At 42.5% G+C, this 25,445-nt stretch overlaps 4 protein-coding genes across 8 annotated transcripts in view; 3 read left to right on the top strand and 1 right to left on the bottom strand.

The window, feature by feature from the left end:
• Nucleotides 1–3,568: 3,568 nt before the first annotated feature.
• Nucleotides 3,569–8,303, top strand: prdx4 (peroxiredoxin 4). The gene is made up of 7 exons (XM_070982604.1): nucleotides 3,569–3,872; nucleotides 4,996–5,113; nucleotides 5,208–5,324; nucleotides 5,528–5,650; nucleotides 5,964–6,094; nucleotides 6,720–6,754; nucleotides 8,184–8,303. The coding sequence occupies exons 1-7, from the start codon at nucleotides 3,662–3,664 to the stop codon at nucleotides 8,232–8,234; spliced, it is 786 nt and encodes a 261-aa protein (XP_070838705.1). The 5' UTR covers nucleotides 3,569–3,661; the 3' UTR covers nucleotides 8,235–8,303.
• An 862-nt stretch (nucleotides 8,304–9,165) lies between these two features.
• LOC139344719 (diamine acetyltransferase 1-like) lies at nucleotides 9,166–10,190 on the top strand. Its single transcript, XM_070983068.1, has 6 exons — nucleotides 9,166–9,231; nucleotides 9,322–9,373; nucleotides 9,461–9,541; nucleotides 9,637–9,738; nucleotides 9,879–9,919; nucleotides 10,023–10,190. The coding sequence occupies exons 1-6, from the start codon at nucleotides 9,166–9,168 to the stop codon at nucleotides 10,188–10,190; spliced, it is 510 nt and encodes a 169-aa protein (XP_070839169.1).
• A 1,316-nt stretch (nucleotides 10,191–11,506) lies between these two features.
• Nucleotides 11,507–25,445, top strand: part of LOC139344607 (zinc finger X-chromosomal protein) — a 145,241-nt gene continuing 131,302 nt past the window's right edge. The window contains exons 1-9 of one of the 5 annotated variants that reach the window (XM_070982910.1): nucleotides 11,507–11,841; nucleotides 14,423–14,519; nucleotides 14,856–14,921; nucleotides 15,042–15,170; nucleotides 16,153–16,302; nucleotides 16,613–16,741; nucleotides 16,834–16,968; nucleotides 17,115–17,258; nucleotides 18,708–22,952. In XM_070982910.1, coding sequence (XP_070839011.1) covers nucleotides 14,453–14,519; nucleotides 14,856–14,921; nucleotides 15,042–15,170; nucleotides 16,153–16,302; nucleotides 16,613–16,741; nucleotides 16,834–16,968; nucleotides 17,115–17,258; nucleotides 18,708–20,008 — 2,121 coding nt within the window. In that variant the 5' untranslated portion in view covers nucleotides 11,507–11,841; nucleotides 14,423–14,452 and the 3' untranslated portion in view covers nucleotides 20,009–22,952. Of the gene's footprint in view, nucleotides 11,842–14,422; nucleotides 14,520–14,855; nucleotides 15,171–16,152; nucleotides 16,303–16,612; nucleotides 16,742–16,833; nucleotides 16,969–17,114; nucleotides 17,259–18,707; nucleotides 22,953–25,445 lie in introns of those variants that run through there. The other 4 variants (XM_070982912.1, XR_011603174.1, XM_070982908.1 and 1 more) reach the window with 4 other exon arrangements.
• On the bottom strand, nucleotides 22,952–25,327 carry LOC139344609 (lipocalin). The gene is made up of 6 exons (XM_070982915.1): nucleotides 25,176–25,327; nucleotides 24,448–24,587; nucleotides 24,276–24,355; nucleotides 24,053–24,166; nucleotides 23,859–23,960; nucleotides 22,952–23,764 (listed from the first exon to the last, which is right to left on the bottom strand). The coding sequence occupies exons 1-6, from the start codon at nucleotides 25,266–25,268 to the stop codon at nucleotides 23,745–23,747; spliced, it is 549 nt and encodes a 182-aa protein (XP_070839016.1). The 5' UTR covers nucleotides 25,269–25,327; the 3' UTR covers nucleotides 22,952–23,744.

The following is a 25,445-nucleotide window of genomic DNA, read 5'->3' as shown; positions in this document are numbered from 1 at the left end:
TTGAAAGAAATACAAACGACAAAACAGATAAAAAGGATGGAGAGGAGACATTACGTGTCCAATGAGAGTGGCAGTTATTATTTTCATACGAATACGTACGTATGTACGTATGTATAGATAAAATAGAAAGGAAATCTTGCCTATCCAAAACTAAATGCCATGTTTATTTCACGTGCATGTCACAAAAAATGTCCCATTTTATGTGATAATAGGAAGTAATACAAATACATTGAGGTTTTTGGCTTTCTATTGTTGAAATTTCAAAACACACTTTCCAAGACATTCAATTTGACAGAAAACAAGAACAAAATAGAGGTTAGAGGTTATGACTGTGATGAGGTTTTTTTGTTTTGTTTTTTTAACTTTAACTTTTTTTAACTTTTTAACTTTAATGACATTCATGCACGCTGACCAAATGTTTCATATTGTTCACATACCGACTGTCATCCACACTGCACAGTGAATCCATGATCCATGGTGCTGAAAATGTGAAGCAATGGCACAAAAGGAACCTGTTCAAAAAAGCAGAAACATGGTAATATCAAAGCAAAGAAATACACTTGACAGCTATAAGAAATCCATGACAAGGACACCTGTCATGAGTCACTGTCATAGAGAAGTAAAGAAACCTGAAAATATTCACATTTAAGAAGCTGGAATCAGAGAAGTTCTAGTTTTTTTCCCCTTAAAAATGTACTCAATCAATCAATCCATTATCAAAATAGCTAGCCGATTATTTAACAGTTGATAACTAATTAATGAATCCTTGAATTCTTATTTATCAGCTTGTTCCAGCTGTTCATTGAAGTTGCATGTTGATGTTTACTGAGTGAAATATGCAAAGATAGCATTTTTTTTATTCCTGCATTATCAATCCATCTGAATATTCTAGATGTGTTCATACAGATTTACCTAAAATTCAACCCAATAACCAATCCCACTGGTTCCCTCAAAAGGTGTACGTATTTAAGAAAAGGTAGAAATATTTAGATTCATTGTTCAAAAGGCTGTGATTGCAGGTTTGAGCAAAAGTTACTCAAACAGAAGTTCAAATCCAACAAATCCAACACCTGTCTTTAAGTCTTAACTCGAGCAGAAGTTTAGGTGTCACCTCTTTTGTGTTTGATCTCAACAGAAAAGGAGGTTGCCGATGGATGCAGGCTCCAAACGGCTCAAGGTCACATCCAGGCTGTGACTGAAAGGCTGCAGCGATTCCAGCTCGACTTTGTCCTTCAACCCCCAGCGGCGGCCAAGAGGACCGCTGCGGTGAAGCCTCTGGCCCCAACACCTCCCACAGTTCTACCAAAAAGAAGAGGAACTCAAGCCGGGACAGTCCTGCGTCCTGCGCAGCCTGTCAGTGGAGCAGGTAAGCTCATCTAAGCCATCCTGAATAATATTAGTACAAGCTGTGGACTTCAGCTTTCATTCGTGTGTTTCTTATAGTTTTTTAGTGACTATGCTAACAGTGTTTTGAATGAAATGAAGCTGACCAAATATTATTTTGTGGTTTTCCAGGCAAGAGGACAGCGCTTGACTGCATCCAGACTGCAAGTCCTACGGAGGCTGAGCTGCAGCCATTGGCCAGGCCTGTGGAGGGCCTGTCCCTCAGCTTCAAGCTGCTGTCCTCAGACGACTGGTAATTTGACTTTTGCAGTAGCAGTTTAACTTGCAGGGGGGGTAGAGATGTCATTGTTGTTACTGAAGTGTTGTACAGTGCAGTTCATTCCTTCTTGTCACATAAACATACAGGATGAAAAAAGTTGAGGGCTTGAAAACCATCCGAGCTCTGGCACAGCACCACTCAGAGACCCTGAAGACCGAACTCCGCCAAGTGTGTCTGGTTCTCATTGAGGAGGTATTGTACACAGTTTCCTCTTGCCATCTCTGTTTCCATCTTTGTGTTTTACTTTCATTTGCCAATGTGTGCCTGTGAATGCGCACGCTGCAGTCTTGACCGACGGTGTCCATTCTTTCTATACAGGTGAAAAACCTGCGCTCGGCAGTGGCATGTGAAGCTATGAAGACCGTGGCTGAGCTATATGTTCACCTCGGGAAGGCCATGGACCCGGAGGTAGAAGGAACAGGCCGGGCTCTGCTGCTGAAACTGGCACAAACAACACATGCCTTCATTCATCAGCAGGCCAATCTTGCACTGGATGCCAGCACGCTGTTGAACACGGGGCTGAGGTAAGAGAAGAGAGTTCATTTTATCAGCAGAAGCATTAAAGTGAAATGAAGTCACTTAATTTCTTTGCCTCATATTCCTCTGTCTTTGTGCCTCCTCAGCCACCTCTGTGTCACAATAAGAGGGAGCACAGCACAACACCTCCACCTGCTGGCTGACAGCCATGGAGCGGCTCACATCCTGACGGCAGGACGAAGCCTCACTGAGCGCTTCCTGACTGCTGTGGCCAAAATGTGTGTGGATGGTGCACCAGAAGTGAGGTGGGTTATCAAGTTCTAGAAAGTTAGTGAGAAAAACAGTGTGGGACTTTGCACAGTGTTGTGATTTGTGGCTGTTGGTTGTTTGTTCTCAGCTGAGTGTTTTTAAAATCTGAAATATATTTTTTGAACATTGTCCTAAATTAGAAGTTTGACTCTTCACAGGCGCCACGGACAAATCATGCTCCACCAACTCGCCCTCCACAAAGACTTTCTGAAGCTGTGGACAAACATTGTTCCGGACAATGAAAGACACTCTCTGACAAAGATCTTGCAGAAGGCCAAGTGAAGTGGAGGAGAGCTGCAGTGTTGGAGTATATTTGTTATTGTACTCTTTTTTTAAAATAAATAATTTTTTTTTTTTCATAAATGAGTTCACTGTCTTTTCAGAAGTTTTTGAAAGATGCTTCTTCAGGATATAAAAATATCCTGCTGAGATCAAATTCACATTTCTTCACTTTGATCATGTTCATCTTTGCTTCATTATTACCAAGAAGCACCGTCCTTTCTTTTTAGGCTTGAGCATCTTTTGAAAATGGGAGTGATTCAAATAAAAATCAAGTTATTGTCCAGAATAAAGCTTCATTTTAGTCAAAAACAGTTGAAGACACGAATCTGCGAAGATGAGAACACAATCACAGCAGCATAAAGAACAAAGGAAAAAGAAACCATTTCAGCTGCTCAGAGGAAGTGGCAAACAATGTCGGAGTGATTGATTTTTCATTATTTATGAAAATGTTTAAGTGAGTTCAGCACTTAAAAACAACGTTTCAGACTATGATAGGTTTGAAATGACCAAGAAAGTGCAGAAAAGTATTTGTGATAATAACTGCAACATTACAGCAAAAATAGGACCGCAGTCTGAGAGAAAGCAGCTGTCTGCTCATGTGGAGACAGTGTGCAGGATAGCAGGGGGACATGGAGCGCAGGCATCAGAGGAAAACATTTTGAATGATGACAAGGGCTCGTATGTATTTGTGTATGTATTCATTTTATGCACTTATTGAGTTGAGTTGAAGGGGAAAGAATGTGGCGAATGAAGCGGGCAAAATGAGCTAATTAACTCCAGAAGATGGCAGTAATGCAACAATAAGGAGGCCCGCTGCTGCAAAACCTGAGTGAAGAAGAAGAGGAGGAGGAAGCAGGTCTCTTCAAATCCTGCCAACGGAGTCAAACACATCGCCTTAAAGTGGCTACGTGCTCTCCAATAGACCGCACAATGGAGTTTCTCTTCCTCACTAATGTAAAAACAGAGCTCTTCTGCGCGCTCTGTGCCGCTCTCCTCCTCCTCACCACGGTCACTTCTGCAGAGGAAGGCGCTCATGTGAAAAACTCCCAGTGTCACAACTACGCGGGAGGACACGTCTATCCTGGAGAGGCTTTCCGAGTGCCTGTGTCTGACCATTCCCTACACCTCAGCAAAGCCAAGAGTGAGTTTCTCGCCTGATTTCAGCCGTAGGCGCAGTCGGTGTTTTGTGCGTAATGGAAGCGCGCACAGGTTTGCTTGCATGACAAACAGCTGCTGCTTCAGCCTCTGCGTGCTGCTCCTGCTGTCAGGACAATAGAAACAAACTGACAGCGTCTGCCCGCAGCCTGTCTTCTTGTTTGATTGCCTTATGATTCAATTCTCGGTGGACAGTGGGAAAGGTTATTAAACTTTTAATCAGATTCAGGTTTTTGTAGGACACGTCATTCGATGAAATGCATTGGAGTGAGTTCCTCCCCTCCGCCCCTTCGACACATGACGGCGTATGGCCCAGCGCCAAGACTGCTCACGATAACTGAGGGGCAGACAAAATAACAGAAACACTTGTAAACCATCAGAGGCATCCATTAAACTCATGTGATCATGCATGAGGCCCTATAACATGCAGCCTTGTAAATAAATATAAAGTTAGTCATTATAATTATGTGGCCTCTGTTCCTCCTCACTAATGCAGTTTTTTCTGTTTGTCATGTGTCGCAATAAAGATTTAAATATTGATTTTTCACAACCACAACTACACACTGCTTTGATTTTTCTTTTTTTCTTTAATATTTAGCTTTCGCTGTCATCTCTATCGACTGCATCTGGTTAGGACAGAAAAAATATAAACAGGAAAGAGCATTTTAAAAACAACACTGGGAAACGTTTGAAAGAACACGTATGTATAAGAAAATGACAAACAGAGCAATAATGTGCAGTAAATAGAATATGAGTAAGTAATTAAACAGTGGTTATGATACACGGGAGTACAGAACAAAATGTGAATACAGATATTATAAAGAATACAAATATTAGACTCAGAGCTAAAGTGAAAAAATCCAATTTAAAGTGCCTCTAAGAAAGTTATAGTACACTTCATTTTAGATACACACACTTAACCTTATGGCTTCAAAGCATATATTGGAGTTCAACGAGCACCTCTAAAAGTGTGAAAATAGTCACAATGTGCCATTTAAAAGCTCTACTGTCATCTTTTTATCTGTGCATATTTTTCCTGAAATACACGTGACATTTGGTCAGCAACAAAATTTCTGCTTTTATCAACCCATGTATTCCTCCTGCTTCAGTTTCAAAGCCTGCACCACACTGGGAGGGAACAGCCGTCATTAATGGTGAATTCAAGGAGCTGAAGCTGTCGGACTACAAAGGCAAATACATCGTCTTTTTCTTCTATCCCCTGGACTTGTGAGTAACATTACATCATCACTTGGTTTGTGTTGCTGTTGCTGTGCACACAGAGTGTATTCTTATGTAAATGTGTTTGTTCTGTCTTTTGCAGCACATTTGTCTGTCCCACTGAGATCATTGCATTCAGCGATAGGGTGCATGAGTTTCTTGCCATCAATACAGAGGTGGTCGCCTGCTCTGTCGACTCCCAGTTCACCCACCTGGCATGGTAGGTTTGCTGTACCCATTGCTCCCACAGATGACCACTAATAGAGGCTATGGTCAACTGAAGTGCAATAAAGATACTTTAGAATTTTTTGAAATTTATTTTAATTTAATTAGTGTTATATTTTTCCTAAAGGGGAGTGGGTGCTTTTTTAATGTTTTAGATTGCAAATTACAAACCGTACAGTCATTTCTTGTCATTATCAGGATCAATACGGCCAGGAAGCAGGGTGGACTTGGACCAATGAAAATCCCTCTGTTGTCAGACCTCACTCACCAGATTTCCAAAGACTATGGAGTCTACCTGGAGGACCAGGGACACACACTGAGGTGCAGTTTCACAATTACATTTATGGCCATTGTCAAAGGTTTATAGGTGATCAACTTAAAGAGAGGGGCTTCTTATATGACACTGTTTCACCACTCTGAGGTGCTTTGGGAGCAAATAAAAAGTAATAAGTTATACAAGCAGGTATGAAAGAAACTGGTTTAGGTGTCATCAATGTGCTAACCTGTAGCACTTTAAAATTTACAGTGTACAAATCACATTGGATGCTTCTGTAGTGTGGACAAATGTGCTTCACCACCATTTAGGAGTAAACGGTAAACAACTATCAGTGAGTCATGCTTGAATCTCTCGCAGGGGACTCTTCATCATTGACAACAAGGGCATCCTAAGGCAGATCACCATGAACGATCTTCCGGTGGGGAGATCCGTGGATGAGACTCTGCGGCTGGTGCAGGCCTTCCAGTACACTGACAAACACGGAGAAGGTACGGGAAGCTTATTTAAAGCAAATGGCAACTGGAAAGTTAATTTATTTTCATAGACTTTAAAATACTACGACATACTTTGGTATGCTAATTTTGGCTATCAAAAAAGAGGCTGAAGACAAATGTACTTAAATGTACACAACGCCATGGTTACACATTGCTACACCTCAATCCTGACCGACAGGTCGACTGTCAGGTTGACGGGTGTAACTCAATCATAAGGTAGCCATGTCCCAAAGCATACCCTGCCTTAAAGCCTATTTTACACAAGTGGGACCGTAATTTCCTAAATGAATATCATGAAGAAGACTTGAAACTAGCGATTGAGACCTAAATATAGATATAAACTCATCAGAAAACTGTTCACTGAGGTAATAAATCAATTGAGTAGTAGGATAATATTCGATTAGACTTCTGTACAATCATACTTCTTATGCAACCAATGCAGTCTTCCCCTGCTGACCATCAGGGGGCCACATTGGCTTCACATTTCATACCTGTGGCCTGCGTCCGCCTCTTTTATACAGTCTTTTTTTTTTCATAACTATAATGGAGTAATGCAGCAGTACCTGGAAACTAACAGTTGTTTTAGTCATGCTGACTGGAGTTGTGTCATTTTTTACAGTGTGTCCCGCAGGATGGAAGCCAGGCAGTGACACAGTGAGTATCAGCAGGGCTGTGACTTATTTGGATACTTTGTGACTAACTAGTGTTGTTCAATAATACAGTGTTTCCCAACCTTTTTGAGCCACGGCACACATTTTACATTAGAAAAATCACAAGGCACACCATCAAATACAAATGTCACAAAAAGTATATTTATCAAAATATAGCGAACATCTAGTCTCAATTTACTCAATTTACTTACTCAGTGTGAAACCTGGGCCTGTTTAGTTCAACATAAAGCTGATATTCTTGCAGGAACTGAATAAAGGCACACAGGAAGATTTCACCTGATTGGTGCTCTAAGCCAGCTGTCCCCAACCTTTTTGCGCCATGGACCGGTTTCACTTAAAGCAATAATTTGCCGGACCGGCATAGAAACGAATAAAAACAAATGATCAAAAATACAACTCAGTATTACCCTGAATGTAGTTGTAATTAGTGGGAGCCCTGCGCTTGTTTCTCTTCAACGAGAAGGCTTCATTGCCTCATTTGCGCGGCTTGGTGCGATAAACCCTTATTTTAAGTAGGACTGCTGATATTGTCTCTTAAATGCAGTTTTCTTTTTCTAGGCAGTTGTAGGCTCTTCTTCTGTCTCATCATTTGGCCTTTTCCCCTTCCGAGGAAGCTCTCCAAAGATGTTTGTTTTTTCACTAATTTTTGCTAGCTTGTGGGCTTACGTTTTTTACTACTGTATCACGTGACCGAGACGAGCGTTTTGACATGTGTACAGAGGCACAGGCGGATGCACCTGGTTTTCAAAATAAAACTTCTTTCAGACTCTGATGATCAATAGAATACTTTTTGTTCAGTCTCTCTGTGCAGCCCGGCACCAAATGGCCCACAGACGGGTACCGGTCCGTGGCCCAGTGGTTGGGGACTGCTGCTCTAAGCCTTAGAGCACCAATCAGGTGAAATTGGATAATCTTCCAGGGCACACCTGATGATTTCTCGGCACACTTACGTGCCGCGGCACAGTGGTTGGGAAACACTGCAATAATAGATGGAAGATCTCAAATAGGGTGCACATGTACTTGCAAATCAGTTTGTCTGCCTCCAGCTAGCACAATAACAAATATTGTGTCTGTTTCAATGGCATTTGTTTTGCAAAAATAAAAGCATTAACATTTCACAAATAAGTTACATTTCACAAAATAGGTGGTTTCATAATAAGATGCTCCTGATGTTTGTACAAAATGTACTTATTCAGCAAAATACAGCTTTTTAAACATAAGCCACATTTTTAATTGTTAAATGGAAACTAATAAATAATTGGGATACTAGCAGACTAGTTCATCGTCAGGGATCTACATTAGTCACAGCCTGATTTATAGCATATTCTAGTATATTTCCATTGTCTGTATTTATTTCTTATTGTCATAAGAAATATTTAGCGTGCACTAATTCAATAAATTCTTCCCCACAGATCATTCCAGACCCTTCAGGCAAGCTGAAGTATTTTGATAAGCTGAACTGATCTTCGTTTCTGTCGTCCCAGTCTGTGAAATCCACCAGTTAGAGAAAGTACAAATAAAAATGTGTTTTCCTAAAATGCCGTCTATCTGGTCTCATGCATTCATTAGACCGAGGGTCAGAAAGAAATGGCAGCTTTAGCTCAGGTCATACCTTTTTCAAAGCCTGCATCACAGAGGGAAGGAACAGCTGTCAATGTGAAAGTCAAGAGAGAAAGTGTATAAGTACCATCACACATATTGTGGTGTTCTGGTGTTTTCCACATCTCGCCTTGGAAACTAGCAGCCGGCACCACATTCCTGACGCATTCATTCAAAATATGAATTATGTTTGCATTGGGATTATGAGAGAGAAAAACCCCCTGCCAAATTCAAGTATCAACACAGTAGAAAGGTGACTAAATGGTGTATTCTAAACTTTAACATCACCTCAGAAGAAACTGAGTTGGTTAACGTGGCATTGATGCTTTTTCCTAAGCAATAAAGAAACAGGGAAATGGAACAGTTGGATTATTGCTAAATTTAGTTTTCATTTTCACACATGGGTTATTCTTCACTCAGCTGTGCAGACATTATCTGCACTAGGTCATGTATTTTTCCAGGTCTGGTTAATAATTACTGTTACAGCTTTCAAATTAAGTAATAATCCCCACTTAGATAAGGAGTCCACTGAAGAAGAAAACAAAAGGATGTAAAGGGCTGTTTGACCAAATATGGATCATTGAATGGGTTTACCTCCTCCAGGGATACATAAAAGGGAAGTGACTGAAGCTGCTGTACCACTCTGTGCGACACACTGACTGCAATTCACTATTTGGTGGTTTTCTAAATTCATTGCCGGGGATGTACTCCTGAGGCGCGGATGAAGAAACAAATTTTGCTTTTATTCACATTTAGGGGAGTATTGACCAAAGGGAAAAAGAGTAAAAAGAGAAAATGGCCCGTTTCATATTACGGAAAGCTGAACCCAAGGACGTGTCTGATATCCTGCGGCTAATAAAGGTAAGCCAAATGTTCAGTGCCTGATATTTTAACCACCAATGAGACAGTTGGGCCATTTGACACCAGATCTCTTATCTTTCTGCCTTTTAGGAGCTTGCTAAATTTGAGGAGATGGAGGACAAGGTCTTGCTGAGCGAGAAAGGTGCTTTAGTTTATGTTGAACTACAAGCAAACGTTTTATATTTACTTTTCTTCATGCATTCTCATTAAAGCAATGTCCCACTTGTAGATCTACTTGAAGACGGCTTTGGGGATCATCCATTCTATCACTGCCTGGTTGCTGAAGTCCCGAAAGGTCAGAGCTCAGAAGGTAAAAACACAACTCGTCACAATGTCAGAGTCGTATTAAGAAATTAAAGGTTTAGCCTTTAAACTCAACCCTGACCTTGTGGTGTTTTCCTCTAGAGTACACTGTGATCGCCTTTGCCATGTACTACTTCACTTACGACCCTTGGATCGGAAAGCTTCTCTACTTGGAAGACTTCTATGTCATGCAGGAGTTTCGTGGTAAGGCTGGCAACAGGTGTTATGTATAGTGCATGATGGTAAAGGTTAATCAGTTACAGAGGAAAGGTTTAAGGACATTTTTACAGGCACACTCATGTGCTAACTGTTTTAATTACACTCTACATTTAATCTTTCACCAGGTCTTGGCATCGGTTCACAAATCCTGAAGGTCCTGAGTGAGGTACGGTTTCCAGTGTACAGCTGGACCTTGACTGGACTCAGCCTAATCTAATCTTGTCATATGTTCTTGAGTTTTATGTTTTATTGCTCTTTTCTTCCCCTAGACGGCGGTGAAGACTCGCTGTAGCAGCATGCACTTCATAGTAGCAGAAAACAACACCAAGTCGATTGAGTTCTACAAGCGAAGAGGAGCAGCCGATCTCTCCTCTGAGGAGGGCTGGCGCCTGTTTGAGATCGAAAAGGAGGACCTGCTGAAAATGAGTGCCAAATAGCACTTACTGTAACGTGCTGGTGATGGCAATAATCCTGTTTTGTTTTTCTGGTCAGTGATTTGGCACAGACTTAATAAATACATTTAAAAATCAACTGTCATCTTTGATAATGAGCTAATTCCAGTTAATCTGCTGATTGAACACAGAGATTTGGGAACAACAATGCTAAGTACTGAATATTTTTTGCTATAGCTTAACACAATTTTAAGTTTTGTTTTTTCAAAACCTTCATCTCATAAACCTCTATTGGGACTGAACCCCAGATTGGAAACAGTGGAACAATCATTTGCAGAAGGAGCATCTTTGTTTTGCATTCATATTTGTTTTTACTGCCATTACAATAAATCCATACATTTTTAAGTAACATCTGAATTTAATTAGTCATATGCAGCCAGGAATCAATATTTGCTTGTACTATTGCAGTTACCAAGTTATAAGACCATGTTAATCTTCATGTGCAAGTATCTTAGAATCAGTGGTGGAAGTTTGAAGATCCTTTAATGAAGTAAAAAGTAGCAAGACAACATATTAAAACTACTCATGTGCAGCAGAATCGCCCCTGTCAGCGTTAGATTATTATTACTGATGCATTAACAGTAGTAGGATTTTTAACTGGAACTCATTTCACCTGTTGTACATTGTACCTGTACAATACCATGTATTGTGTGCGATAGGCTGATGATAACTTTGTATGTAATACATCAATTTGTAACTTAACTGTCAGATAAACGTATTTAAGCAAAAATAAGTGGTTTCTTCTGAAATGTAGAACAAATATTAGCATATTACAACTTTTATATGAGTAAATCTACTCTACCACTGCTTAAAATCGTACTTCAAATACATGTGATGGGTAAACGTATATGGGTAAACATATTCTCTTACTTTCCACATCTGCCTGCAGAAAAAAAAGGTTTTACTGTTAACATTACAACCTTTATAAGCCTGTCTGTTTTCTTTTCCAGTAATTAACTTGTCATTTATTGGCTTTAAAAAATATATCTAAATCTAATTCTCACCTCTGATCAGCTGGAAAAATGGACGGACCCAAACAATCGAGTCACATCATGGGGCTGACACTCTGTGTTCGGGTGTCTGATCTGAAACTAGGCAGCGGTTTGTTTAAATGTCGGATGCTCTGTCTGGAGGTCATAGTTTAATCACCTTTTATTGTCCACCTCACCGCCACACACCATTCTGCTGTATGCGGAACTGAAGCAGTCCTCAGCCCATTACTAGCTACACCAACCTGAGGGCATGAACTAATTAAAATTAACACTACAGTGCACGTTTTGACATAAACCATTTGCACGGCGGTCCTCAGACTCTGGCCTGTTTGGTGCCTGCCGGTGTGATTTCCACCACAACCCTTCCGCATTTTCCTGCTGCTCTCGGGCTGTGACGTGTCGTGCTGACGGCGGCCTCGGAGCTGGAGGAGCGGGGGGCTGTAGCATGACAAGATCTGGCTCCAGACGTCCTGCTTTGCTTTCAGCGGAGCTCCAGAAACAACCCCTAACCCCTCCTCCTCTGCTCCTCTCCGGCCCGCCCAAATAACACAAAATTCCCGACTGAATCCTGCCCGAGTCTGGGGGAACCAGGCGGCCTGGGAAGCCGAGGAGCGGACGGAGGCCATCCCTGCAGCATAAATCTGGTACGCGGGTCATTTTTGCTCCTGGGGCGCCCGTTTGTAGAGCTAGGTTTGCTTTGGTGCGTGTCCGCGTGTCTTTGTTTTTGCATGCATGTGATATTTTAATTTATTTCTTTATTCTCGCTGAGAGGCCGCAAAGGGTGGGCCTTTTCTTCTCGGGCCCAGGCCTCTATAGAGGCCGTAATTGGCAATTGTGGCCTATCCGGTTAGCTAGCCAGCCTGCTGAAAGGAGCGGGGTTTTGCAGTCGCCGGCTGTCGTTGGCTAATATCGTTTGTAATCGATTGTAACAGTTAATGTGTGTTATATACTTCGACAGAGGCGCAAACAGCATTTTCTCATTGCAGGGGGTATTTTCAATTAATGTTAAAATTAGCATTTGTCCAGACACCAAGCTAACAAAATGGCGGACGCTAGTGTGATGGAAATCGGTTTTAGAAAATGAGTGTGTGTTTAGCCTCCTCCAGCTAGCTGGCTGCTACAGAGCCGCGCCAGTGTGGATTTCACGTAACCTCCCTCCTTTATTATATGTCTTTATCATACTGCATGTGTGTCGCTGCTACCAGGTCTTGCAATATATGTGTTTTGGCCGTGACAGTCGGACTTGTGTGTAATCAGTGCTAACGATACTCCAGTGGTCATCTGAAGACATTACCGCGAACCGTCTCCCGTCTCTGTCTTTAGGCTCGCATGAATGAGGAGCTGAGTTAGTCAGATCAGCCGAGTAGGTTTTAATGTGTCGGCGGCACCTTTCAGCACACTGATGCGCTGTGTTGGTCACCGCATCTCCACACACCGTTGTCATCATTTTTCACCTGGAGGTGGGGGATGGGACATTGAGTGGAGATAAAACGGCACCCCGGATGCATCGTCCACGCCACTGTTTACATCTCCGCATCCCCCCGTGTCTGTGTGTGTGCGCGGGCGTGTGTGTGTGGGTGACAGGAAGGCGTTTTTGTCGCATATTGTCTCACCTTCATGTCAGCGGGGAAGGAAGTGCCAGTCGGGCAGAAATATTTGTTAAAATTCGCTATCTGAAGTTGTAACGCAGCCAATGCAATTATACCACTGGTCACATCACTAGCTGTCATTTGTCGCAGACCCAAGCCGATGCTGCTAGAACCTGTCGTCTTAATGGGAATTGAATCGATTATTGACTGAGTGTCCCCTGTATATATAAAAGGCCATGTCTTTTATATCAGGTGACTTTATGTTGTTGTTGGCGTGAAAATAAAATATTAAAACATTTCAGCAGGATGCAGCACACAGGGATATAAAACAGAGCAGCTAGTATGGCTTCAAGGTATATAAAATCAGTATAACATTTATTACATAAATATGGCTTTTTGAGGTAGGGTGATCTTTGAAAAGTTTCTGCTGATTCGACGAACAAGTGCTGTTAAAATTACAAATTAATAATGCTTTGATGCCACTTTTTAGTCAGGCTGTAACTAGTGACTGTTTTCATTGTTGATTGATCTGTTCGTTATCAATCAATGAGTTGTTTGGGGTATAAAATATCAGGAAATTGTGAAAAACCTTGTTCAGTGTTTCCCAAAGCCCAAGACGACAGCCTCAAATGTTTTGTCCACAACCCAAAGATATTCAGTTAACTGTCATCAAGGAGTGAAGAAGCCAGCCAATCTTCACATTAAAGAAGCTGGTATCAGACACCCCCCCCCCCCCCCCCCAAAAAAAAAATAAAATAAAACAATTAGTTGATTATACTAATTGTCCATGCAAGACATTGTGGTTGCAGCCGATAAATACTTGCAGTTTGAAACTTAGCCCCACTTCTGGTTTAAAAAATAAAGTCAAGTGTGCAAAATGTTATCAAGGCGACACAAATTGGCACATACAGTATTTATTGCTGCAATAGTCTTCTAAGGACGGATATGCATCAGCGGTTAGGGCAGTGGTCAGGCTGCAGCAGTTGTGCAACGCCAGGCCAGTCACTTCTCTATCATGTGAATCACATTATAATGTCAAATTAACAAAACACACACACCATTTTGTATCCAGCCAGCAAAGGATGACCAGGGCATTGTGGCTCTCTGTGGGTGCATCTGGGAAAGAAATTAGTTCTGTTTCGCTTGGCACACAATCTTACAATCACATTTTATGGTCTGCATCATCTGGTTTTCTGTTATAAAACTCAAATGGTTTCAAATCACATTAATGATCACTGACACATGCATGATTTTTTTGCTTGAGTGGATATAGATTCATTTGCTTGAGATTTACAGTTTTAGCACACACAGCACAAGGAAACTCTTTAAAGAGAAGTGTCAGTACATGTTCTCTATTACGCAGTTATTGCATCTTGTGAGACAATAGGCTTGAGTGACGTACAGTGAATTGGTCCAATCTGCTTTGTATCACACTGAAAATGATTACTGTGCATGTATGACATAATGCGTGAGGATACATTACATTACTTAGGTGAATAATAGTTTAATAATGAACAACTAACTTTATCAATTGTTGAGATTGCCTGGATTTGTTTGGCTTTGTTCCTTTCTGTTTATTTTTTTTTCTCTCGTCATCATTCACCGAAGATCTAAGTTTTCTGTCATTTGCTTTCAGCTTTCCAGTAACAAATGCAGTGCGAGGACAATGGATGAGGATGTCACCAGGCTTGCAATACATTCTGAAGAGCCTAAAATAATATTACACGGATCGGGTAATTAGCCATGCTTATTAATGTGTGTTTTTAGATGCACAAAGTGTAAAGAATGAAGTGTGGGTGTATGCGAGTTCTGATGAATATGGTAGTGTTGGGATATTTTAAGAAGCAGGACTCTGGTTAGCCAGATAACCTGAGATATTTGAATGATTTATGTAAAAGTGTTGTCTGGATCGAGATGAGATGGTCGTTCATTGAAAGTTCACATTATGGTTGCATGATCTCATTAAGAAATCAGTTATGACATTGAATGCACCATTTAAAACATCCACACATATTGAACCGTTGCTCTTGACACCTATCTGGTTAACTGGGTAATCCTGCTTCTTCCAGATGAGGGTGGTGCCGGCGGGCAGGAGTTTGTTGTGGAGCTTCAAGAGACTGTGTTGGTGTCAGAAGGTGAGGGGGAAGGCATGGCAGTGCACAGGTTTGCCCCAGATGAGCTAGTCATCCAGGATGCTGTTGAGGATGTGGTTTCTGAGTATGTGCACTGCGATGAAGATGAAGATGTCGCTGTAGAAACCTGTGTGATGGCTCTGGAGGGCGAGGAGGAAGGTGTTGCCATGGGAGACATCCCTGAAGATGGGCTGGACCCAGAGCAGCAGGAGGATGACCAAGATGGCTGTGGAGATTATCTGATGATATCCTGTAAGTGTACTCTTCTGCATTCAAATGTGCCATCGTTCACTCTGGAAAGCATATGGTCATATGGAAGAGATGCATATATGTGGCTAAATGTAAAATAAAATGTGAATAAAACTAGACAAGGTTTACTTACATGACAGAATTTAGGCTGATTATAGGCTGACTGAAAATCCAGAACAGTGATTTTTGTTAAGTTTTCACACAGGATTTGCTTCATATGTTAATTCTCTATTTATCAGGGGCAGTCCTCATTAATCATGTAAATGTGCCAAAAGGATTATTGTTATCTGCAGTTCCTGTTCCAGGTTAATGTTCACTATCTATCTGTTCTGATGGTTTTTGTTGGTCTAAAGAAGACGAACTTCCTGACACTTGAGTTTGTGAACTGTAACAAATGTTAAAGTTCAACCTCTGTGGTACATAGCCACATAATTAGCACAAGCAGCCAATTTCCTTTAATTCTGCAATAATTGCAGCAATCACACAGCACCGAGTGCATCACTGTACATTTTCTCTGTCAAACCACCCAAAGTGGTACTTGGCTCAGTCTGAAGATAGGTATGAAGCAGAGTCATTAACATGTAGTGTGAGAATTTAATCTGAACTTTGTGGGATACTGGATGCACAATGTTTTGTAAATGTTTTGAGATTGTCTTTAGGTACAGAAGGACTACTAACAGCATATAAATGCTGTGGAGTGTTTGAGATAAAAGAGATTAACAAATGGTACTAAATCTCCAAACGTTTATTGAGTATTTGGAGTAGCTTGTGCAAAAATAGTGTTGCTTGTGATCGATTTGATAGATTTTATAGGCATCCCGAAGTGCTAAAATTAAATCCAAGCTGCATCCTCACCGAACATAAATAGTGATGAGTTATTAAGCGTTCATGCTGTCAAAATTAACACTGTCACCAGCTCATGTCTGGCAGAGCCGATACATTTGCATGTCATTAATAGAATGTGATGCCTGTGTCTCCTCGCCAGTGGACGAAGCTGGTAAAATGGTGTCTGAGGATGGAACAGAGGTAACTGTGGAAGGAGCTGTGGAGGACCAGGAAGTGGAGAAGGATGAGGATGGGCAGGAGGTGATAAAGGTGTACATCTTCAAGGCTGATTCTGGGGAGGATGACATGGGTGAGTCACAGTTAAGCCCCAGCTCCTGTTTGGCTGTAATTTGACCCTTCGTTACTCCTGAGTACTAGTGATCACTGCAAAACATCTATCAAAGCCTGAAAAGGTGTAGAAAAGTCTAAAATTTCATGTTTAAAAACTTAAATTTTTCCTCTTGCTGAAGACTGTTACGTTAGGTTTAAAATGTTTTTATACTGGATTGCGGGCTGTCACAAGAATTGGTGAAGTTACCTATTTAAAAACTACAGGCAGGATGGTCGTGGGCTCAGATTAAAGAGATTAAATAGATTAAATAGGCTTCTTTATTCTGCAGGGGAATCGGTTGACATCAGCGATGGAGACACAGAGAGCGTAGCGTTAACTGAGTCTTCAGGCCAGGCACTCAGAGAGAAGATGGTGTACATGTCTGTTGGGGATTCTCATCACAATCAAGGAAACCATGGTGAGTCACTTGGATCTAACGAGCGGGGATGACTGTCATGAAACTAAACGTCACTAGTTTTTTGGTTTTGTACATGTTGGGCTCATCTACAGGTGGGTCCAAGGTGACTGATGAGGTTTATATGGAGGTGGTGGTAGGAGGTGAAGAGCCAGTAACTCACGACCGCTCGTATGACAGCGTGTCTCTAAGCAAGGACTTCATGCCTGTGGCCTGGGCAGCTGCTTATGGTCAGCACCCCTGTCTATTAAATTGCTTTTAAAACAACACTGGAAGACTGTGCATCAACCACGTCTCTGAGTGTCTTAGCTTAAGCTTTTACACCGAGCCGTTTCTGTTAATTTTTGTGTTAAAGACCTTCTCCTGGTCTTGACAGGTGCGGAGGACAGCGAGAGTTGTGAAAACCGAAACGGCGCGGCCAGCGCGCTGCTGCACATCGATGAATCCGAAGGGGTCGATGAAATCAATCGGCAGCGCAACAAGAGCAAGAGACGGTCGGAGCCTCGCCAGGTACAGACAGGTAAGAGCAACACAAAGTCGGCGGATATTGAAGTTGCTTCATAGGCCAGTTTTGAATCAGAAAGGTAAATGCACCATAAAAAAGCCTGTAGATCATAACTGCTACAGTGGAGCCGTGCAGTGCTCAGCAATAGCAGAAAGGATGCTTTAAGGATAGAAGCTGCATCCACGTTGCCTCATTGTTAAATGGATTCAGGTAATTTTTTCCTCATTCAGCTACACACAATACTTCACAATGACAAAGCAAAAACAGCTTTTTAGAGTGTTTTGTTAGTTTATGAATAGGAAAAGACTGAAATATCCAATTTACATAAGTATTCAGAGCATTTCTCATGACAGTCGTGATCGAGCTCTGGTGCATCCTGCCTCCATCGCTGGTCTTTGAGATGCTTCAACATCTTGATTGGAGGCCACCTGTGCCAAACTGAATTCATTGGGCATAATTAGGAAAAGCACACTGCTGTCTATAGAAGGTCTCAAAGTTGATGGTGTAAGTCTAAGTGAAAAGTAAAGTGACGTCAAGAGAAGTGTCTCCAGACCTGCAACAGGATTGTGCCTAGACACAGATCTGTGGAAGGTTACAAGAAAATTTCTGCAGCATTGAAAGTACCAAAGAGTACCAAAGGAAGAAGCTTAAATACCATCCCTACAGCCCAGCATGGTGGCGGCAGCATCATGCTGTGGAAGTGCTTTCAGTGACATAGACGGGGAAACTAGTCCGAATAGAGGGAAAGATGGATACAGATAAATGTAGAGCAATCCTGAGCGACAACCTCTTCCAGAGTCCTCAGGATCTCAGGGTGAGGTGAATGTTTCATTTCAACAAGACAACAACCCAAAGTGAAACACAGGAAGGGACTTCAGGAAACCTCTGTGAAAGTCCTGGATTGGCTCAGCCAGAGCCTGGACCTGAGCCCACTAGAGCATCTCTGGAGAGATCTGAACATGGCTGTGTGTCCACACTCCCCATCCAACCGAGTTGAGCCTGAACAATTCTGCCAAGAAGAATGGGAGAAACTTGAAAAAGGTGTGCCAGACTTGTGGTACGATCTCCAGGAAGACTTGAGCTGCCAAAGATGCTTTAACCAAGTATTCAGTGAAGCATCTGAATACTTATGTAAACGGGATATTTCAGTCTTTTATCTATAATCAATTTACAAAACACTGCAGAAAGCCTTTGTGGAATATTGTGTGTAGATTGATGAGGGGAAAATTGATAATGTGTGGCTGCTTACTTTCTTTATTGATACATATATTTTTTCCATACATTAACACTGAGGACAACATGTCAGTGATATAAATTGTTTTTATTGGCGTTGTTGTTGGTAAAGAATATATTGTATCCATGACTTTGTTAAATATGTAAATGTTTGTTATAACAGTGAACTTCTCAAACAAGCTTATGGCCATGTTGTCATCTCCGTTTCGCTCTTGTCATTTTTCTCTCCAGCCATCATTATTGGTCCATACGGTCAGCCTCTGACAGTTTACCCCTGCATGCTTTGTGGTAAAAAGTTCAAGTCACGAGGTTTCCTGAAACGTCACACCAAGAATCATCACCAGGATGTTCTGACGAGGAAAAAGTACCAATGCACAGACTGTGACTTCACCACCAACAAGAAAGCCAGCCTCCACAACCACATGGAGGTGCACGCTCTGAGCAGCAAGGCCCCCTTCGAGTGTGAAATGTGTGGCAAGGAGTTCCACCAGCAGGCGGCGCTGTTCTCTCACAGACTGCAGCACCACCACAGAGAGCCCAAGAGTCAGCCGCCTCCACCACCCACCAAGATGCATAAATGCAAGTTCTGTGACTATGAAACTGCTGAGCAAGGACTGCTCAATCGGCACTTGTTGGCTGTTCACAGCAAAAGCTTCCCCCACATCTGTGTGGAATGTGGAAAAGGTTTCCGACACCCGTCAGAGTTGAAGAAACACATGCGCACGCACACGGGCGAGAAGCCTTACTCCTGCCTCTACTGCGACTACAAGTCAGCCGATTCCTCTAACCTGAAGACACACATCAAGACTAAGCATAGCAAAGAGATGCCATACAAATGCGAGCGCTGTTTCCAGACCTTTGCAGAGGAGGAGGAGTTAATGCAGCACGGACTAACGCACGAGGAGAATAAGACCCACCATTGTGCCCACTGTGATCACAAAAGTTCCAACTCCAGTGACCTGAAACGCCATATCATATCTGTTCACACCAAGGACTACCCACACAAATGTGCCATCTGTGGTAAAGGCTTCCACCGGCCATCCGAACTGAAGAAGCATTCAGTATCCCACCGCACCAAGAAACTCCATCAGTGCCGGCACTGCAATTTTAAAATTGCAGACCCTTTTGTTCTCAGTCGTCATATCTTGTCTGTCCACACAAAGGACCAACAGGCCTCTCCAGAAAAGAGTGAGGCCAAGAGGACAGAGACGCACACTCCTGTTGCAACACCTAAAAAGTCTGCACCTAGCGGGTCCAGCAGCTCTGGCCCGCCCGGCAGAGTCAGTGCTGCCAGCTTAGCCAGCAGTGTGACTGTAGTTATTGGCAAAGGACAAAAAGAAAGGAGAATTTACCAGTGCCAGTACTGTGACTACAGCACCGGAGACGCTTCGGGTTTCAAGCGACACGTGATTTCCATTCACACGAAAGACTATCCGCACCGCTGCGAGATCTGTTCGAAAGGCTTCCGACGACCCTCAGAGAAGAACCAGCATATCATGCGCCACCACAAGGACGTGGTGCAGGCCGAGTGACTCTGACCGAGCCAAATACTGTGCCACCACAAAAGAACAATGTTGAAGCAACCATCACACCCGAATCACTGCGCCCTCAGCACGACACCGTCCACGTTGAAATGACGTGGTGTGCGCGTGCTGCACTTAGTCCGTTCTGTTGTTTTGCTCTTTTTCGATCCTCAGCCTACTGTTAGTTCAGAAATGTAAACACATGTACATAACGTTAATGCTCTGTCGGAGTTAGCAACAGAACCCCTCTGTAGACTTGCACTTTTAACTGCATGTCCCTCGCTGGTGACAGTGTGCATGGCAGATTGTGCAGATGTCTCTTTGTAGATATACATTTTTAATTTTGCAGGCAGCAATCAGTTGTCAATCACAATGGTCCTAATTATTTGTCTCAAAACTGAAGTGTAATTTGCAAAATGTTTGCGTCATTTTGTTAAAATGTACTAAACACAGCAGTATGGATTAGCAACCTGTTCCCAGTAGCACTTGCCATCCTGGTAAAGATCACAATGAACGCAGTAATGCAAGTCGTGTGTACGTGTGTGTACGTGTGTGTACGTGTGTGTACGTGTGTGTACGTGTGTGTACGTGTGTGTACGTGTGTGTGAGAGAGAGAAAGAGATTGTGTGTGTGTGTGTGTGTGTGTGTGTGTGTGTGTGTGTGTGTGTGTGTGTGTGTGTGTGTGTGTGTGTGTGTGTGTGTGTGTGTGTGTGTGTGTGTGCATGCTTGTGTGTGAGAGATAGAGCAAGAGTGAATGACAAACAAAAGCATCTGTTGTGCTTCCTGGTGCTCTGACCCACCACCCTGTAACATAGTGCTTTTTGTTGTGTTAACAGAAACAAGGCTGGCTGTGTACAGCACCCAGAGAAGAGAGACAATAGCCGTGTTTCCACCAAACACGTTTGGTATCGTACCCTTGAAACCCGAACCTAACCTGTGCCTACATGTACCTTAACCCTAGATGTGTTTTGCGTTTCCACTGCAGACAGGACTCTATCATGTAGGTGAGTGGGGCTTCGGGGCTAACAGCCTTCCCTTTTCCAGCCGTTGGGAAACAACAGACAAGACTTTTGTTGGTCTTGACAAACTGCAGCTTGTATGAACTGACGCACTGTAACCTGTACTGCAACTTCCTGCTAACCTTTTCCTCTGCTTCGCTCGCATTCACCGCCCCCTTTTAGCCGCTCATTACACACACACATAACGCACTGAGCAACGCTTCTCTGATAACAAGAACTCAATGGAGGACATTGAATGTTTCATGTTCTTTCTTTGTATGTGGTTGTTTACGACAACGAGGAGATGAGCTTTGAGAAAAGACAAGACAAGAGACTGCCGGAAAAAAAAACAAAAAAAACAGGAGAGATGGAAGTCCTACATCAGAGTACAGATGTGTGATGACTGGCTGCTCTGATTCTCTCTTACCAATCAGCAGTTTTAACTCCTTTTAGTATCGGATCAACTTGCTTGGAACCTCAAGAGGGGTAATGGAGTGATTCTGTCGGTCACTCCCACATCTTTTGCTAATGGAAACGCAAAAATAATTATTCTAGTGTGTAATGAAGTGAACTGGACTGCCTGGTGGAAATGCGGCTAATCATTCTTAGCTTTGTACACAGGGGTCTGCGATCATAGAGTTAACACAGAATACACAGTGAAATAGTGGATGTGTCATGGTAGTGAATAAGAGTTCACATATGCACCTGTATCACCATGCGATCATTACCCCATCACTTGATTATCACTCACCTGTCTGATATTTCAGTTTCAAGTCAGTAAGTGTACTGTAAGTTGTTCAGAACCAGTGCCCAAGCAGGAGAGATGAAGTCCTGACTGACAGTATTTTCAGTCCGTTGATGCTAGCTAGGTAGTGGAATCAAATCAAATTGAAAAAGCTCATTTTTGTGAAGAGGAAAATGTACGTTTTCAACATTTTAACTGATGGCGAGCTGCTCGTACAGATGGTTTGTTTTTCATATGAATTGACTTGATATCTGTTAAATCATCGAAGATGCATCATTTACAAGTATCAGTGTGGTACCGATATTAAGCTGGGTTAAAGGTGCAATATCTAAGGATTTTGGTGTAAAACATTACAAAATTAACCAAAATTATCAACCCAATGTGAAAAATAACTTTAAATTCACCAAGTTAGATGAGAAAATATTTTGGCTTTACACGCTTCTGTTGCCAGACCAGTCTTTCCCTCTCACGCCTCTCCCGTCCACCCCTGCCTTGTCTTCATCGTCCCCGGGGTCAGAGTACTGGTCACATTTACTGTTACCTCGGCTGCTTTCTGTCCCGGAGCCTGAGCCGGTTCCATTTCCCACATTGCAAACACCAAGAACCCCCCGCTGCTCCGAGCTCCCAGCCTGAGCAGACTTGATGGGGTCGTTAGCTGCACCGCTAACTGAGCTAACTAGTTCACGACAGCCAAAGATCACTTCGGTAAGATGAGCAGCAGTTTACGGTTACTGATTTGTGCGCCGCTGTTTGTGTGGAGTGACCTTTGAGAAGTGGCCAATTCTTACATATTGCACCTTTAAAAGAATGAAATCCCATCAGTGTATCTGGTGCTGCTGGTATGAATCTATGGACTGAACTCTTTGTTTTTTTTGCCCCCACACACAGATGTACTTTTACCAGTGGAAAGGGAAAATGTGTCTTTTTAGATGCAACTTCACAAGACAGGTGCTGGTGGTGTACTTGTACTATGGCTTTTTACATTTTTGTTATCACCTGTGATTATTTCTGTTTTTATATTTATTTCATTTACAAGTTGTTGTATAGTTAAGTGTAACTAGACTTCTATGGGACGTAAATTATTGTTTTGTATACAATCTGTACAAAGCGTGTAGATGTAAACACTTGATAAAAAGAAAATCTGAACTGTGTTGTTATGGATGTACTTCAGCGTATTTGTTAAAAAAGGTAATAAAAGCGAAGTATTTTAGCCGTTTGTCTTTTATTTGCCCTCATTGCTGAAGTCGATTTGTGCTCCGTTTTGCTTATTTGTGGAAATGATGCATGTGCAGTTTTCACATTCGTCTGCTCTGGAGGTAAGGTTTCTCTGCGCTCACCTTGAATCTGAGTTTAAAGGTGCCCTGCAGAATGTTCTTGTAAAACATTTTTTTACATTCAGTGTTACTCATCAGAACACGTTGTGTCCTGACGAACATGTCAAATTCATTTCTTTCCTCAAAAACCACTTTTCTGACCTGCATTGTTTACATGCATGTTCTCCAGCTTGCAGTCTTCTCTGCCTTGTGGATTAATTTACTGCATTTCCTGGTGTGTTAACACCATCTGTAAAGTCGAATGTGAATCCAACATAGCACAACTAGAGGTCTCAAAACTCAACAGGGAACCTTGAAGAGGAGTATGATGAAGCCAATCATGTTCCTCCAGAGCACTTCTTCAAGAGAAGGAAAAGATTCAGAATTTCAAACACAGTAGTTGAACTTAATGGAAAGACCATATCAGACACATTATCGATGAAAGCAGAGCATTTTATATGTCTCAGGACATGTCTGAAGGGGATCCTCAAAGACTGCTCAGTCCCTAACTGGAGTAGATGAAAGTATATTGAAACCAGGCCATGTTTAGTTGCATTAGGAGCTGTTGTTAATACAACATCTGAAAGAGCAGAGTAGAAAAAAAAACAACTTTTCTTTAGTGTCTTGGCTCGTGGCAGTGACCTCGATGTTAGTCTTCAGACGCCATCACTGACATGATGACTGGAAAACTAGGGAGCTGGGCACTCCTCTAAAGAAGGAAAACAGAAAAGAATAAGCTAATTAGTGCTTAACACCACTCATATCATTTTTAGATAAAACCTCTCCATTGATGTAAAAAGTACCATTTTTGGGGAGGAAAGCAATGTTGTCAGGCTGCACACCGCTCTCCAAGGAGAACTGCCTGAACTTCTCCAGCAGATCGGCGCTGAGGTCCATGCCTCGGCCTGTCAAACCACAGGAGATTAACCTGCTACTGAGCTGCTCAACACTTTCAGATTCACAGGACAGAACACAGCATGGCTAATGAGGACATTACCGTATAGCTTGTTGACAACGGTGGGGACACCCCCCTTGGTCTTGATGGTGTGAATGAGGGCGTACTCGTCATAGTTCACGTAGACCACGCGCATGTCGTTCTCATTCCCCCAGCCTGATGAAGGGACGAGGGCAGATCATGTCACAGCAGAAATGGCGTTGATGGTTTGATTATGAATGTTGAATGCCTCTGTGTGTATTAATGTGTGTGTGCGAGCACTCACGCTCACTTGTGTAGGTGAACTTCCCAGGCATGTCGGTCTTCTTGGCCAGGTTGTTCATTCTCCAACAGGAGCCATCAGAACTGCAAAGAAACCAAGGAAAGATGATAAACAACGTCTCCTCGGATCTTAAAAAAAAAAGCTCATCTCTCCCTGTCTGGCCTCTCACGCTCACCTCAGGCTGGAGTATGAGAGGTCCAGGTCCCCGTCTGCAGTTGGGGTCAAAATGGCCGTGCCCATTTTCATGCTGGCTCTGCGGCTGACAAACCACTGCGCATTAGTGGCAAATCCAATCAGGTACCACTTGCCTGCCATCTGTGAACACACACAAAGCAGACATAGCAGAGGTAAAGCAAAAACACTGCACATACTTACAGTAACGCTCCCTGTGGCCTGCATTGAAACAGTTTTAACACATAACCAGGTGCAAGCCCTATAGAAGAGACCTTAACTACACAGCAAGCATGCAATGTGTAGTCAGTGGACTTTAAACAGTCAACTCAGTCTTCATATTTCTGTGTGGTGGGATGTTGAAGTGAGGTCATCCATACGATTTTTGCACACAGTTGTCCATTAGAGTAAAAGAACGTGATTGTAGGTTTAGAAAAGTTGATTCCTCTCATATATTTCCCCAAAATGCCTCCTTAATACTTGCAAAAATATGGCAAATACACAGTTAATTAAAGCGCATGGTCATTTAAATGCATTTTAATGAAAGCTCAAATCCAAATACTCCTTGTCTTTCTTGTTTTAGCAAATTTTATGCATGCCATCACACAGCAAATTCTCTCTCATACCAAAGGCTGCCGCTGTAGTGAGGAGGAATTAACAAAATGCAAACAGGAGCCATGAGTCAATACTGTTCACAAAGTAAAATTGATGACAGTTCACCCAGAGTCTTACCGCCTGTACATTGAAGTCTGCCGGTGGTACGACTTCAGCAGAAACCACCAAGGAGCAGAGCACGGCTCCCAGCACCCTCAGCAGTAAAGTCATAGCTACAGGCTCAGAGACAATGGTGGAGAAGAGTGTGGATGAAGATCAGGAGATCTGTTGCTGAGGTTTTGCCTGACAACCCTTTATATAGTGGAGGGAGATTTCCCTCCCAGCCAGCACACACCAACGCCCACACAAACCCCAGAGCTGGGATGGGTTCAAACACGTGAAGCTGCA

This window comes from Chaetodon trifascialis, chromosome 16, assembly GCF_039877785.1.
Source record: "Chaetodon trifascialis isolate fChaTrf1 chromosome 16, fChaTrf1.hap1, whole genome shotgun sequence".
NCBI classification, from domain to species: Eukaryota; Metazoa; Chordata; class Actinopteri; order Chaetodontiformes; family Chaetodontidae; genus Chaetodon; species Chaetodon trifascialis.
The sequence above is the reverse complement of the archived record's forward strand: the minus strand, read 5'-3'. Positions and strand labels throughout refer to the sequence as shown.